This window comes from Falco peregrinus, chromosome 17 (assembly GCF_023634155.1).
Source record: "Falco peregrinus isolate bFalPer1 chromosome 17, bFalPer1.pri, whole genome shotgun sequence".
Taxonomy (NCBI): domain Eukaryota; kingdom Metazoa; phylum Chordata; class Aves; order Falconiformes; family Falconidae; genus Falco; species Falco peregrinus.
Genome location: NC_073737.1, coordinates 5,455,025 through 5,472,071, shown reverse-complemented (window position 1 = coordinate 5,472,071; position 17,047 = coordinate 5,455,025). Strand labels below are relative to the sequence as shown.

At 43.5% G+C, this 17,047-nt stretch overlaps 1 protein-coding gene across 1 annotated transcript in view; it reads right to left on the bottom strand.

Annotated features, from left to right (window-relative positions):
• ANTXR1 (ANTXR cell adhesion molecule 1) overlaps nucleotides 1-17,047 on the bottom strand; it is a 111,292-nt gene that overhangs the window by 54,927 nt on the left and 39,318 nt on the right. The window contains exons 11-12 of the mRNA XM_005234225.3: nucleotides 14,256-14,325; nucleotides 13,888-13,966 (exon numbers count right to left, since the gene is read on the bottom strand). Coding sequence (XP_005234282.1) covers nucleotides 13,888-13,966; nucleotides 14,256-14,325 — 149 coding nt within the window. The remainder of the gene's footprint in view (nucleotides 1-13,887; nucleotides 13,967-14,255; nucleotides 14,326-17,047) is intronic.

The following is a 17,047-nucleotide window of genomic DNA, read 5'->3' as shown; positions in this document are numbered from 1 at the left end:
CCTTAATTCTACCCACAAACATTTGGATATGTGCTGTCCTTCAAAGGAACGCGCTCCTTCAAGACACGCACGCAATCCCTGGGAAGATCCTATCAAGAAGAAGGTTAGTATAAACTAGGTGCATGCACATTCCTTTAATAGTCAGCGAACAGCGATGGCCACTGCAGTGATGGTCATGCCACAGAGGAAATGACTCATCCCCCAGAGTTCTTTTGCTGTTGCCTACTGAGATGGCTGCCCCAGGGAGCACGCACACAATATTTGGAGAGACAAAGCTAAAACAGAATCTGTGATATTAAGCTCCTATTTCTTCTTAGGCATCCTCAATACTTTTAACATAGAAACAAACATATACCAGTTCATAAACATAAAGGAGTTCATTGACATTTCAGTGGAACTATGGCTTGTTTCTGAGAGTTTTTCCAAAAATGCTACTGTGCACCAGATGGACATTTTTTGTTGTGCTTGAATTTGGTCTGGTTTGTGTTTTCCAATACTATTTTTGTTTAAGATTTTATTTCCTAGTTTCTCACTTTACTGCACTGGCATTTACAGCATACATTAGCTATTCCAGAAAGGTAACTTGGAATAACATTCCTAAAGTGCACAGACCCTCAGAAGCTTTGAATGCTGATGTTCAGGAGTGATGAATGAAGTACTAGGTGCATCTAATAAATGCACTCATGTGTTTTGGCTGACAAATTAACGCACTGTCGATTTATAGGGATCAGGAGGTGGGTAGCATGCATGCTTGTTACCACAGAAGTAAATGGATTTAACCTTAAACATGTGTTTAAATGTGCTGACTTCATGCTGTACCTAAGAGGGATGAACATGTATTAAATACATGCATCAAGCGCTTGGCTCTAGTAGGGCTTGAAGGCTGGGTTCAGTAAGAGGATTTAGTCCTAACTCCTACATACTTCACTGGAAAGTAAGAACCCTAAATATTCTGTTTAATTCAGTTCTGCACCCACTGCTTTAGCAAACAAAAGTGATGCACCCTACCAGCTGGCTGCTGTCAGGACTACAGGCAGCCTATCGTTCCCCTGTGTATGCAGAAGAGCTTGTGGGAGCCTTTCCAGCTCTTTACTGCAGCAGAGGACTTGGGGCTGTCCTGTAGCCCTGTGATGTCTCCACCAGGGCAGGCTGGAAAGCTGCTGTCATTACTGCTTCAGGGCTCGGAGTGCGGAACCATCCGCACTGCTACCAAGAACTGGGAGCGGTGGCATGAAGACAGCCATATAACCAAGTCTCGCTTCAGGGTGACTCCACAGTAATAATAACTCAAATAAACCTTAGGTGCTTTACAAAGAGGAGAAACATGGTTAATGTCATTCCAGAGACAGGGAAGATGGAATGGCTCCTGTATCCCAGTCCTTTTTTACATTTTCCAAGCAGGAAGAGCAATAACATGCTGAAAGCCTTCAGAGGTGTTAGTAGGAAAAGAATGAAGTGCCTTTAAAAAGCTTTATGAAAATCTTGAGTACAGTTTTGAAGGGGCATCCAAAATCAGACAGAGGTTTTCTCCCGGCAGAGAAAGGAGAAAGAGTTTTAACATCCTTTAGTCAATAGGGGAGGGAAGACAAAGGATGACCCTGCCTTTTCACACCAGAGAGACTCTGGCAGCTTTTATTGTGAAGGAACCACTCTCTATTTCTCTCTATTTCTGCCTCTCCTGGGGACTCTCCCATCACAGCAATAGAAACTGATGTCTATAATTTATTTTATCACACACAGGAATTTCTTTTAATATAACAGAAAAGTCTGGCCTAATTTCTAAAAGGAAATGAAAACTCAGTGAATGCACTGTTCTGCAATGCTAGCCTCTGATCGGCATCTATGCGAAGCTTCTTGAGTGGGAGCCAAGCTCAGCAGGGGATGCCAGCAAGAATGACCTGGTCTGGGTCAACCAGTGTAGGTGTTCTCAGCTTCTTTTTTCCAAGTTTACTGTGCTGTGAAATGAGTTGCCCCTCTGGGAGGGGCAGCTGTTTCCCTCGTCTCCTTCCAGAGCTGAAAGGAGATGAGAGCACACTTAAAACCAGACTTCTGCAGCATCCTATGTTATTTGCTTTTCAGCCCAGTGTAAACACCAGTTGAAGGCTCGCATCACCATATGCTGTATAAACCCAGAGCAAGAGACAACCCTTGTCCTGAGAAGTTCACACTCCACACAGAGCAGGCAAACACATGGTGGGAAGGAGAAGTAATCATTACACCCACTGTTACAAGGAAAAATCTTTGGTCAGGGAAAACAATTCTCTAATACTTGATTGATGCTTATGAAAACAAGCTGAACTTTTCCTTCAGAAGAAATACTTAAAAATTTCCAGCTCAACAGAAGTGTTTGCAAGTTTTCTGAAAGGCAGATATGGCAAAACTGATGGTAGAATTCAAGTTCGTACAGTCCTTGGCTAGTGCTTCACAGGTAAGGCATAGCATCTGGATCCTGCAGTAAATACAATAGGATCTGGTGGGATAGCTTATCAAAAACCACATGACAAAACCCTGCAGACTGATGAGCTTTCCCTCTTCAGTTTTATATACGCTCCACCAGTGCTGGATTCAGTAGTCTTCAGATGACAGGCGCCTCCCCATTCAGAGGTGCTGTGGTCCAAAAGCCTATGCTCTCCTCTCTGGTTTTCCAGCTCCCTTGAACATCCCATCTGGTTTGGTAAAATGCTCCGAATTCTTTTACTGTTTCTGACACAAAAGCTCCTGACCCCTGAATTTCACTGCCAAGAGACCTATTCTGAACCAAAGGCTAAAAACAGTGGTAAGACTTGGTGCCACTAAACGTCTGCTCAGATCTCTACTGGTCGTGCTATTACCTGCTAATCATCAAACTTCAGGTGTCACAATTTTAACAGCCTCACTGCAGGAAGCAGCAGAGATCAAAGGGAGCAGGGCTCCTTAGCTGCAAGCCTTCAGCATTCTAACCAAAGATGAGCATCTTAATAATCCCACCCTACAGTTACAGGCAGAGGTCACAGCATCTTGTGAGGCCTCAGACTTCATCCTGGAGGTGAGTGTGCAAGCCTCGGCTTTGTGGCTGCGACATCACATAGCCTGAAAATCCTGAAAATCAGCCAGCACGAAGGCAGAGGCCTCTGAGTGCTCTTTTCAGGTTCAATCTGCACACTCCCTTGCAATGAAATAATGCCAGCAGCTTAAGTGCTCCTCCTGACAGTGCACATTCAGTTATAGATATTTCTATTTTGACTGAGGAGGCACCAAGGAGCTTTATTCTGAAACAACCATCTCTTGTCATCACTTATAGCTAAACAACAAAACCTTTGAGGTGAAACTTAAGCAGTTATTTTGGTTTCCATTTGTGCCTGAAGACAGTCCTTAAAAAGAAGTATGTTAAATCCATTTCAGGAGGTGAATAGCAACTGGAATAATAGCAGACAAAATTCTGTGGAATTAGACTTTGTCAAAACAGCAACCATTTATGGCTTGACTTGGGTTTACTCCTTTGCAAGGCAGGAAAGAAAACAGCATGCTACAGCTCTGGAATGTCTTGCCTCTGTGCATGTTTATGAGATTTGTAGCATTTAACCAGCACTTAAATAAATAAATATTTTTTTAAAAAAAATTTCAGGAGCACCTTCCTTGAGCTAACGCTCATGTACCTACCCCGCAAAGCTGAACAGGGGAAGTTCCTCACAGGCCATTACAAACGGTTTGTCTGGAGTCTGACAAGTCTCAGAGCATGCCAGCATGACCTGAACCCACACAACAAGATGTGTTTGGGATAAGTTTCCTTCTGAAACTCAGTTTAAATTGAAATCACATTTTCAATGGAAAAACATTTCAATAAAATAAAATGTTTTGTTTCAAATGCACTGTTTCAAAGTGCTCTGTTTCAACTTAAATGAGTTTTACTGTTAGAGGTATACATGCATATAGAGATTATAGCATGTATTTTCTAGTTAATTTCAGCATTGGCACAGAAAAAAAGTCGCATACCCACAACCTATTTTGATGTTTCCAAATTAAAACTTTTCAGAACTTCCATTCTGTGATCCTGCCCCCACCTCAAATTTATTGGTCTCTTTCGTAAATCCCTACTTTCCAAACCATAGGAACATGCTGTTTGTAATATGCCTACCACACTTAAGGGTATTATAAAACAGCCTGTGTAGCAATGTTGGAGTGAAATAATCTCTGCACATTTAACTCTTCGGGTGACCTGCATTAGCCAAAACATTCACTGCCTATTATACTTGCAGCATAAAGCATGTAAGAACAATTTCTTTTAGAAACAAACCTGAAATCGTATGCCCTGGAGTTCCCACAGAGCAATACCTCAACTAATAATATACAGGTCAAGGGCCCTAGGAAAGTGCTCATTAAATTTACTCTGCAGTTTCATAAAGCCTCTATTGATACAATAGCACATGCACTTTAATTGCCTGCTGACTTAAGAACACTGATAACTAGCAGAGCCTTAATTGTGCAGCCCAGAACAAAGTCACAATTGAAAAAACCCTACTTTAGCACTGAATTACATTCCTTTTGAATTAAAAAAACCCCAAACCAACCTTCAGTGAGGGGCATCATTAGTTTTTACTACAAGCCTGCAGTGCTTTCTTGATTTTCTACCTATTTCTTTCTCCACATTTAAAGATCAAATCCATCCACTATTGTTTAACTCAAAGGTGTGAATTCCTTCAGCCTTTTGGATAGCCACAGGAAGAAAACCGAGGTACCTAGATGTAGTGAAGCTGTGCCAGTACCCACCTCCTTTTGTCAAATGCAAAACCTGTTGAGGTTAAGAGACCAAATTCTCCTTTTTAACTGATTTCAATGGCTCCTGCACCCTCGCAACTGGAAATGTGAGACCAGAGGGGCTGTCTCTTTCCAGAATGGCAGGCCTTTTCCCCACCTGTCACCCCACTGGTCATCCCAAGCCATTTATTACGGGTTGCCACCAAGACAACTGCTTCACTGTGAGATAACCCATTCTCTGATCTGCCTATGCAAGAGTTTCTCTTCCCCAAGTTACTGTCAGGTGCAATAAACCACTGCATCCATTCACTTCCACACGAATTGTTTCAAGAAGCCCCTTTTCCACAGCCAGGGACTGGCTTGGCCCAACTGCTAGCCAGCAGCTCTCCTCTGGTTTCCAAACCCCTAGATTATCACACAGTCCTATCTCGGACTGTGGAAGGGCTAACTGCCCAGCAGTGTGCTTAACCACCTTGTCACCTTTCCATCCAAAAGTGATTTTGGAGCACCAGCATGTCAGGCAAGGAGGGGCCGGTACCTACTGGCACTGGGTAGGACCCCAGCTTACGAGGGCAAGCCCAGCTTAGGCACTGCATATGCCTCCCAAATGCAGTTGCTTTCCCAGAGCTGCCCTGACTCAAAATGTCCCTTTTGAGCTGAAAGACGCTCCTTTTTAGAAGCATAATTCCCCTAGCCCTCCTCCTGAATGAACAGGGTGTGACCTGGGAAGACATCCACTGTGAACTGGATACACACAGCAAATAAAATCGAGCTTCAGTCAATGCTAGTCTAAGGCAAGTCTAACATCTTGCCACAGAAACGTTCTCCCAGCCCATGTTTGGGTATCTCCATTGCCTCACCTTCTTGCAAAGAAGCATCACGTGTTTCACTAGGTGATACAGGGAGCACAGCAATATCACCTAGCGATGCTCCTTCCAACTGAGAACTGCCCAGGAAGACCTGGTTTACACTGTCACTGCAGCCCTGCAGTTTTCACCTCCCAGTTATGAGTCTTAGAGTTGCTAGTGCAAGAGGTCATTAGTAGTTTTTCCTCTTCTGGGAGCATTTTAGAAAATGAACAAAGACTTATTTTAATTCTCGTCCTGGCTTCTCTCCGAGATGCTCTCTTTTTTCACTGAAGAACTTGGCAGCAGCCCTCCAAGTCCACAGAGCAGGACTGACTTCCTGCCTCTAAATGCTGCCTTGTAAATTATTTTCTCTGTTGTACACTCCTGTGTCCTGACAATGCTTCGTGTGCAACCTGCTCTGTGCACATCAGCATGTGTACAAAATCATAAAGCGGTATTTAATACTTTCTCTCTCTTTCACTTCTTCAAACTCTCCAACACAAGAAGGGATTTACTCCCATTCCTAAAAGCTTCCCAACTCCACCAGCCATTACTTGCTCATTCTCCTTCAAGCAGTGGGAAATCCACGGCAACATACACTCCCAAGGCATTAACGGTGTAAATGCTGGCAACACACACTGTGTTCATACCACTAAAGCCTGATGTGGGGCAGCTTTGCCTATGAGCTTGGTGGCAGGTTCAGACTAACAGCTGGGGAAGAAGAAATAACTTTTGGGTTTTAGTCTTAGCACTAGTGGAAGCTGAGAATGCTCAGTTCCCATTGCATTTGTGTCCTATGCTGTATATTATTGCTGTTACAAGATAGGATTTTTACGCTTAGCAAACTATATCTCTTGGTGCTTTCAAATATCACAGGCCCACTGACTTCAGTAGAATGAAACTACTTCTTAAACTCTCATCATTAATTATCTGCCACCCAATTAAGACATTCTAGACAGATAAAAGGTAGAAAGTGTGCGACCACGCAGTAACACCTGCAGCAACGTAATCGTCAACTTCCAGACTGGGACTAGAGGCTACATTAATCTTTATTTTCTGCCTTAGTGTCTCGTTTGTAAATGCAGGCACATGTAAAAAAATATAAAAAACTAGTATTAAAAGCTAAGGGAGAGGAAACCTATCATGGCAACAAGAATTCTGTCTTTCATGGCACATGAAAATATACTGTTCACGTACCGTAAAGTCACACCTAATGTGTTTCTGAAGATTATCGCAATCTCTGACAGCTCCACTGAGTTGCTGGGTACCTTGGACCTCGGGCAGCCTACTGCACAGATACCTCCGCCAGGGAGAGCAAAGGCACCTCCTTCACCTGCAGAGCAGCCCCGCCAGCCCACGCTGGGAGATGAGGCCTTTCCCAGGCACTGGAAAGCTGAGCACGCCTGGCTGCCAGCAAGAGCACTGAACATTTGAAGTCAATAGCCTTGCTGCAAGGACTTGAACACTAACGATGTGGGGGCAGGGTCTGTCTTTGTCTTCTGTGGTTACGCAGCACCTGGAGTAAGTCAGATCCATCGTGTGACTGCAGTATGAAGGCCAAATAAGAAAGAATATCAGCACGGTGGGGTGTGTCTGTGTGTCCATCTGTCCCAGAAGGGGCCTCTGTCTAATCTGAGTCAAGCAGAGACAGATAGTGACAAGTTCTGATAACTAGACGTTACCTATAACCAAAATAGCTCCTTGAGGCTCAGAAATAGAAGGCCCAGTTGCTAAGCAGATGCCCAGGACACATTCACAAGTCTCCTAAAGAATGCTTGCCAGGGTAATCTCCTCCTGAAATCTCAGTCCAAGGAGTCACACCTGACTCCAAGGGTTGGAGAGAGGCTTTTAAATCCACATTGGATTCTATAGAGAAGAGATTACCTTGTCCAAAAGAACACAGGGGAACGAGCCCACTTTTCTCTGGGCCAGTGTAATGCCACAGCCTTAAGGGCGTTTCTTTAGAAGTGATGCCTCACGATGCCTTGCCCCTAATGGGTGCGTGGCCTTGGCAGCCTTCACTATTCAGGGCTGCCATTTAGCATCTTCTGCCAGCAGCAGAGGAACCTGGACATCCCTGCCTGGTTTTGCTCCTTTTTGTTTAGGTAATGCAATAACAACGCAGCCTCACTGCCCTCTGCATGGAAGGAGGGATTCCTTTCCCCACAGAGAACTTGACAGTGAAAAACATTATTTAAAAGGTATAGATATTGAAAAAACAACTTCAGAGCAATACATTAGTAACTCCCTGTGCTGGTTTTGGTTGGGGCAAAGTTAATTTTCTTCATAGTAGCTAGTATGTGGCTGTGTTTCGGATTTGTGCTGGAAACAGTGTTGAAAATATAGAGATGTTTTCATTATTGCCAAGCAGTGCTTAATAGTGTCAAGGCCTTATCAGCTTCTCACCCCACCCCACCAGTGAGTAGGCTGGAGGGGGCACAAGAGGTTGGGGGCGAACACAGTTGGGACAGCTGACCCCAGCTGACGGAAGGGATATGACCAAGGGAGACCGTACGATGTCATGCTCAGCATATAAAGCTGGGGGAAGGAGGAGGAAGTTTGGGGGGGACCCATTCAGAGTGATGGTGTTTGTCTTCCCAGGTCATTGTTACATGCGACAGAGCCCTGCTCTCCTGGAGATGGCTGAACACCCGCCTGCCAATGGGACGCGGTGAATGAATTCCTTGGTTTTATTTGCTTGTGTGTGCAGCTTTTGCTTTACCTATTAAACTGTCTTTATTTCAACCTGCAAGTTTTCTTACTTCTACCGTTCCGATTCTCTCTCCCATCCCACTGCGGGGGGAGTAAGCAAGCAGCTGTGTAGGGCTTAGTTCCGGCTGGAGTTAAAGCACAACACTCTGCAAGACAAGCAAGCCAAGAGACAAATTCATCAAATATTTCCAGCCAGCTGAGCTTTATCATACTGGAGATGCTGGCATCTTATCCTCCAGCTAAGCATATAAACAGCATGCTGTCTCCCAACCTTAAGAACACTCATTCCAGCCATTCTTGTTCTGTTGGAGTAGCTGCCAGTGGTCAAATAACACCCTAAATTACACTCAGGACAGCCCTGTCTTAGTTTAACTGGGTAATATGTAAAGTTAGTGGGGCGCAGGATTAAACTTCTGTCTGCAGTCCCTGATTTACACAGTGTTACCCTCTAGCTTCTGAAATAAACCCGGCCACTGTTAGCAGCTTTACCAGAAGCCATTCAGTAATCCTCAGTCTGGGGTGTGCAGTCAGCAAAATCTCTGAATGAAAAATAGTCTTGCCCATCCACAGAGAGGGCACAAGCAAGCTTCACATTTACTTGTAGTACCATTCTGCCCTAAGCTAGAGGGTTTCATCTGCATGCCATAATTTAATAAAACAAATGCTTTGCCCAACCACAAAAGCTCCTGTGTCTGGCCCATTTTGCACAGATAAACAGAAGTCACTGCATTCACCCAACAAGCAAACCCCCTTTTTGTCCACGGAGCTCCTTACTGACGACAAGCCCCTGCCTGGTGAGCCCAGCTCTGAGACTGCTGCTGGCACCCTGCAAGGGTGGGCAGGACACAGACCTCCCAATTCTGTCCACCTTGAAGTACGTGCCTCTTCTTGCCCTGCACCACCTGGGGGACTGAGAGAGGATCTGTGAGAATGCATGCAGCAGCTCCTGACCACCTGTGGGGATGTGATTAGTTGGGGTAGGCTTGTTTTATAATCTCAAAGCAGTGGGTGCAATATCCTGGTCTCTCCCCAGCATCCTTTTATTTTCCTCTCCTGACAGACAGATACATGCTCTGATACTTTGTCATCTTGGGGGCATCTGGCATTGTGCAGCCAGGTTTCCCTTTATATCTGAAAGCCACCAAAACCAGCAGAAAAACCAAGATGGTAACAAACCACCACAAAAGCACTATTGCCGTGGAACTAACATGAAGGTGGGAGAGGGAGCGGCATTCACCAAAACAAAAAAAAAATTCTCCTCTACTAACCTGGTTCTACCTGTTTTTCTTTCTTTCATTCTTTGAGGTAAAGACTGCACTCTGAAAACCGAGCAGTCCCACACAATTCCACAGTCAATGCTTTTTACCATCTCCAGAAAATGACAATTCCACCTTTAACTAAAGACCACCCCTGCACGAGATCGGGGAGTCAAGCTTTGTTCTGACTGATACTTCTTTATACCTCAGACCAGCCTTGCATTTGGAGTTTCATTTGTTGGATGGGCAAATTCTGGACTGATACATATCACAAGGGATTTAAAAGGGCCTCCTTTGTGTAATCAACCCTCTTGCCTCTAAAAACTCATATTGAAAAGCCCAAGGAAGAAAAACAAAATAAAATCCCCAAAGACCTCCTATGGACAGCTTCATACCTCAGGCTTGAAAGTAACTGGGCCAACAGAGAAGAATTTTGATTCCTTTTTTAAATGGAGATTTTGTTCCACCTGATCCAGCTGAGATCACTTTTATATGACTACAAGTCTTCCCAAAATGTACTTTAAAAGGGAAATGCTGAAAGATCCTCTGCAACAAAAGCATCTTTACAAGTCTCTCCCATGCCGCCTTCTGTTTTCTTTTGTTAAATAAAAAATCAATTACCTTTCAACGGAGAGGAGAGAACTGCAGAGAAGTACCCGGAAAGCCTGGAGACGTACCTGGAAAGCCTGGAGACTTGCTTTAAAAAATTTAAAAACTGCTGGCAATTTTATCTTGGGAATCTAAACCAGCAGCTCCTTGAGTCCCATGGAAAATGAGGTATAAAAGGATATACAGTCATGCCTGTACTCTGATATTGGAAAGCACAGGCGATTAAGCAAAGGGCAGAATACGACAGAAGCCTAGCAGTTCAATTTCTGACAAACCTTGCACTTTTTTTTGGGGCTGCAAACCTTGAAGCCTGCCACGCTTCAGGATGCAGAGAGCTAGGGAAGACGAGAAGTCCCTCAAAGCACAACAGACACCTGAAGTCCAGACAAGTAGATTCCAAAGTGTCCAGATTTGAAAGCATAGGGAGAAGCTCTAAGGCTGTTTTAGCTGTACGTTTGACTCCTTTAAACAAAATAGAAAACCCAAAACCCCAACCAGCTTTCAGTGAGGTCTAATTTGCTGTTGACAGATTTGACAACTAGTATCGCTTAATGCTGGAAAGTAAGATGTATTTAAGTGTCCCTCAGACTAAGAAGGAGATTAAGTCAGTCATTACTTATGCCTTCATTCCTAACTTTCCCATGTTTTCTCCTCCTTGAAATCCTATAGCAGATTTTACACCTCAAGTGGAAAAAGTGCAAATAATCACTTTGGTTAGGCAGTATGGGCTCAAGCAAAAGCTCTGTCTGTTCCCAGAGGGAGTGAGTTTATCCTAGAGAGGTATGTGCATTACCACATTCAGAGACATAAACCAGTGACATTTCCTAAAGGGGACAGGCCCACAGAACACTTTCTGCCACACATTCAGTATTTAAATATGAAGGCAGCATATTAGCTGCAAAAAGTGAAAAGCACTTTTAACCTCACAAAAATGACAGCACCGGGCAAGGTAAAAAAATCCCAGCATGCCACTTTCAGCATCTGGCAATTGGTGAGAGAAACCACAATGAGAGCACAGGAGTACTAAGTCCTCTTCCCTCCTCGCTTCTGGCAGCCACAGGAGTCCGGTCTTGCTGAGTTATAGCAGTGAAGCCACAATGTGCCTCTAGAAAAGGCAAAGGCTTTGATCCCTTGTTGCTTTCCAAAAGTGACCCATCTGTTTCCTATCTTCTAGAGTTTTCACTGCTCAATAAAACTGACCTTCATTTAGCTGCCTCATTCCTAGGAGTCTTAAGATATTTAACAAAGGTCAGCACCTATGCTAGCACAAAACAGCTTTGCCCAATTAACCTATGAGAAATTGGCCCAGTTTCCTTACCATAAAAACCTACACTAAAATTTTTGCCAGCTAGGGTGATAAAAAAAGCTTATGAGATAGTTCAATGCCTAGGTTCTATTTGTTCCAGTCCTCAAATACCTACATTTGTAACTTAGGAGTCAAAGTCCAACTGACTTTTCTGATTATTCATTTTTGGTCTTTACTTGCTGGGATTGGAGCTGTCTGCTTTAGCTATGCTCTTACTTGAATTTTCTTCCCTAGATTATCTCCAGACAGTCCTTGAAAATGGGTAGTTCATAGAACAGGTCAGGTATTGTTTATAAGGAAAATGGGATCTTTGCAGATTCTTTACATGTTGCATAGGAAGGTTTTTTTGTAGAGCTTCACAGGAAAATAAAGAAATGGAAAGCTTATCAGGCCATCAAGCCACTTGCTTTGTTCCTTCTCCCATTAAATACCATTTCTGGAGTGGAACGAGACTGGGTTCAAGGCATTTGCATCAAAGCGAGTGTGGGGCTGCCACGTTAAGTCACTGCTGATGGCCATCTGGGAAGCTTCTTGAAGACAACACTCCAGACCTCTTTCCAAACCTGATAATTTCTGAAATATAGTGCAGAGAGGAAACCGAAAGCACTGATTGTTCATTTGCACACAGGGAAGAAAACCCTAGATTTTTTCCCTGCTTGTTACCATCACTTCATTCCACAGCTTTCTGACTGTCCCATTTCAGCTGCAGATCTTCAAACAGACCTAACTTGCAGGTCTGAAGTCAATTAAACAAGTCATTTGGTGCACATTTTGTATACGGGTATTTCCAGGACCGAAGTCCTTGTAACCTTAATTAAAGAGAGGATTATAGTCTCGGTAAACAGTTCCATCTTTAAAAGGAACTTGGAAAAAACAAACACTACTACAAAGGCAAAACGTCTGTTTACCCAGAAGAAGCCTCCTCGATTACTGAAGCCTGCAATATAATTATCAAAGCAGCCAATGAACGGCACTGCCTCTAGGTCTGGATGTAGGTTCTGAATTGGAATTCTGGCTGCTTAGAGGCACTGCAAATCCAGTTTCGCAGTCTGGAGGCATTACAGTAGTAGGTGCTGCCATCAGACATAGGCATTTTTGAAGGTTTTCTTGCAGCTATTAAGACAATAGAAAAGGAATAGCTATTTCATCTCCTATAATCTAGAAATAATAATTGTATCCCCAGAAGAAAGCAGATCAGGAAGGAATAATTTTTCTCTAAGAGTTCTTTCCCAGGTCTTGCCTCATGATCAAAACATACCAAAATATTCCTGTAATTTGCTGACAAAATGCAAATACATTTTTGCCAGTGAGCAAAGAGAACCTGAACTAAAAAATTAACTATTAAAATAAACTCCGTTCTTTAAAGGCATAATGAAGTCTTTGTAAGTTTTGGAATATAACCCCTCATGTAAGCTCTGAAAACTGTCTCTCCATACAATCTTGCCCTTGTTGAACAAGTATCAAGACCAAGTGACATAAAAGACTTCCTTCATCTTGTGCATCAGCCCTTGGGGACCACAGAGCACTTCTGGTAATCTGATGTTATACAGCTTCACCTTCCAGTTATTCTGTATGGAAACACAATGTGCCTTTCCTGGGTAGGGAGAAAAGCAGAGTCTTTCTGGCAAGACTACTCTGGTTTCCCAAAAAATAGTTTAAGTCAGTACACAGGAGTAGTAAAGCAGCACCTCAACCATTCCCTGTATGGAAGATAGGCCTTCCCATGAATAATGCTGAAGCATGAAGGACTTCTCTGAACTGCAGGTGAATTCCTCCACTACCTCCTTTAGCACAAGTCATTTCATACTCTATTCCCATCAGCCATGACTTAACAGAGGCAGCATCTTCAGCAATACCATGAATTATAATGGCTTCATCATCCTTTGCCTGATTCCACCAGAGACTGAGTGCAGCAATTCACGGCTGGCAACGAAAGATGCCAGCCGTAAGCCAGCTACTTCAGTGGAGAATCTCCCACGTTATTTTTGGCAACCATACTGGTTTCCAGACAAAGGTTGTGATCACAACTGCCATACGCTCTTCACAATTAGCAGCACCATTGTTGGAGAGGAAACAGGCTAGCTAACAAAGCCAGCAGACCTGCTTCTTGTTCACCGTGCAGTGAGTATAGGTACCTCCAGGCCGCTGGCTGCTGCTGCTAGACCTGTTCTGGTCTGCATCTTACAGCAGATACAGTCTGAGGTGTTTACTGGAGACTCAAGAGCTTTGCCACATTACAGCACACACGATACACAAAATATTGTATTTACCAAACTCATAAGCTCACCTTTAAAAAAGGGAAACAGGTTCTTTGTACACCAAACTTACTCAACTTGGAAGCTCTAATACCAGTATAACAAACATCTGTGTTTAAGTGCCACTATCCCACTGAATCATTTTAGGCACATGAATTGAAACTTACACAGTGTGTGCTGGAGATGATGACGGAGCTAGAGATGAAGCTCAGACCATCGTTCATACTGACTTGAAGAGCTGCTTCCCTAGAAAAAAACCCACAAGAGACAAGTCAGGCCAGCTAGCCCACAATCCTCTACTAGATTATATCCTCTAGAACATGGGCTCCTGATGCACAGAAAAGCCTTTTGTACAGGTTAATTCACACTGATGGTGCTCTCTCCCTTGTGCTCCAATGCACAACTGCCAATTAACCCAACAAGCACCAGAGACACCAGAATTAGAGGCCTATAGCAACAACAGAATATAGTGAGATGATGCAGACTTATTTTCCCACAGGCAAAGTAAATACTTGAGTATGTAGAGAAAACGTACATGCCAACTTCTCGTAGCACAGGTGCTGGGCAGAGTAGGTAGGTATCTTCCACTACAAAAGGCTTCTCATCTGGAAAAAAAGAAATATTGGGATTTATTACCAGATCAGTAATACAAGTCTCAAAGACCAAACTTAAATAAAGTTTTTCCTTGCTCTCAATACATAAACAAGATAAAACACTGTGTGAGGGATAAAAATCTACTGCACAGCAGTTGTTCGGAGGTAACTGTAGGCATGCTTTTAGCCCATGAATTTACAGAGTAAATGCAGAGTAACTGCAGATACCCTGCACCTCAGGGGAAAAAAAAAATTAAAATTCAACACCTTACATTTACCTGCCTTGAGAAAGATGAGGAAATGTGGCACCTCACCCTTGTTCCTCATTTCTTTGCAGAGCCCTTGTGAAAACAGTCTTGTGTTCAGGCTGCCATAGCAAGCTCTCATTCTCACTGTGAAATGTCGCTTCACAAAGCCCGTTGTGCCATTGTTTCTACAAAAGGGCTGAGGACTGCCTGCCCCTGCAGAGCTGAACACCTCGGGGCTCTGCACCACCTGTTACTCACATCTTGCATGCAGCACCTTCGCTGTTCCTACAGCTGCTCCGTGCTGTTGAAATCTACCATGCCACATAGCCGAGCCACAACAAAACTGAAGATACAAAGCTTTTTTTGAATGGTCACAGTAAATTATCACAGCCGCTCCATACAGGAGACCAGATGGAGCTGCAACAGATTACATATAATTGGAAATAGCTGAGTTAAGAAAATTGTATATTATGGGAAATTTTGTACTTCAAGGCAGATTCGACTGAACCTAAATTAAAACTTCCAACCTGAATTATAGTATGCTTTTTAAAGTGGAGTCAGAAGAATAATCAATACGCTGGGAAACAGGAACATTATTAGTTAATATTCTTCTTTTGTAGACTTAAATCAGAACTTTACACTATCACTCTGGTGACCAGACAGATGGGGATCCCAAGAAACTTCCCAGCCCATTCGCCAGCTGACTAGAGATTGGGCAGATTGGCAGAAAACCAGGCAGACAGGCTGGGTGGGTTTTGTTTTTTGGACTGGAAACCACACATGCCCACAGAAGGGGTTGATTCTGCTGAATCAGCATCTTCCAGAAGCACGTCACTGCATCAGGAAGCTTTCTACCAGCTGTACTTAACCATCTCTAGGGCCTTCTATAGAGATGCTTATAGACCTGAAACGAGCTGCTATCAATATTATCAGCTTACTAAAATTTTCCAGTTGAAATTTTCATTTTGTTTGAAAACCCTTCCTCTCCTGGCAGATTCTTTCCCCCTTGCCTTTCAAACCTATCGGTTTCAAATCTCATCTTCAATCCAAATCTTGAATCTTATCTCTGTACATGGCAGGGTGGAGGAGACCTTCATTCTGTGGGGCCACATTGAAACTGGAGTACAAATTATCACAACCTTGCTTTGCTATTTGGAATACAGACAGCAAACCTGGGGTCTCTGACCATCTAGTCTCTTCACAACTGCACAGTGCACTTAATTAACTGCCTGGGGTGCTCGTAACACTGCCAACATGGAAGTAAGGTTACAGTGTTCAGTGCATCACTGACAGCAGCAGGGAACAGAAGGGAGCAAGGTTAAAAGTTTAACCAAATCATTTAGCAATCTAATGAAGATCTGCACTATTCTGACTGTCTGGTCTTTTGGTTTTGAGGAAACTTGTGCAAGTTGCAGTTCCATTTAAGGTGCCAGTGGAAGGAGGGAAAGCCATGAAGAGACACAAGCCAAAGAGAAAGTGGCAACCTTGTCTGAAGTAATTTCTGCATCAGCCGTGAGCCTTGATCATACTTGGCTGCCAAGATAAATTCATTCACATGGTGCCTAACAATGATTAGAGCAACAGCAGCAGAGCACTACTGACCCTGGCCCCACTCTCGGTGGTTAGCTCAGCAGCGTTCACTCAGAAGCAGGGTCACGCAGCACATTTTTCTGCACTGGATGAGGCATGAAGATCAGAGATACAGACTAAAAGAGTTTGTCCCCTCATGAAGAAGCAGGACTCACCAAGTCAAGCATTCTTTCCTAGATGTTCCTAAAAGAGAGGTTTCCACTGAACTCAAAATTCTAGAAAGCAGTAATATTGCTTTAGTAATTCCTATCACACATTATAATCCCTACTTCGTACAGGTGTACTTCTTTGCTTTGGCAGCAATATAAACAATTATTTCCTCAGGCAGGTTAGGAAATGTTTAGGTTTTACACCCCATTAAAAGAAAAATAAAATAGTAATGAAAAGTTGTAACCTTCCCTGAAGTTTTCCTCATGTTTCCAGCTTCCAGCAAACCCCATGCCTACACATTTGAATTTTTGGGTTACCCACAGCAATTACTTTGTTAAGGACTGTTTGACACAGGCAAACAGCTGAAAGTGCATTATTTTAGCCAGCCATATGGTTTTCACAGATAGGCCTGGCTTCTGCGTCATGGCTCACCTACTGAGAGCAGTCTTCAAGCTCCTGTGATCACTCTAGATCCCTGCTCCTGTTGGCCTGGAAAGTACCATATTATTGCTATTTTCCCATAGCCTCAGTGCAAGAACACATAAGAACACTTCCACTATGCTAAATGTTAGCAGCAGATGTTTTTAGCATGCGATATTCCTTTGCTAGCCCCATACTTTCTTCCTCATTAAAAGAAAGGCAGGCAGACAGTAGGCACTTACAGCATGCAATGTAGCGATACAGTGCACACTCCTCACTTCCTATCGCCTGCAGCACAGGCACTGGATTTATGATGCGCTTGCATC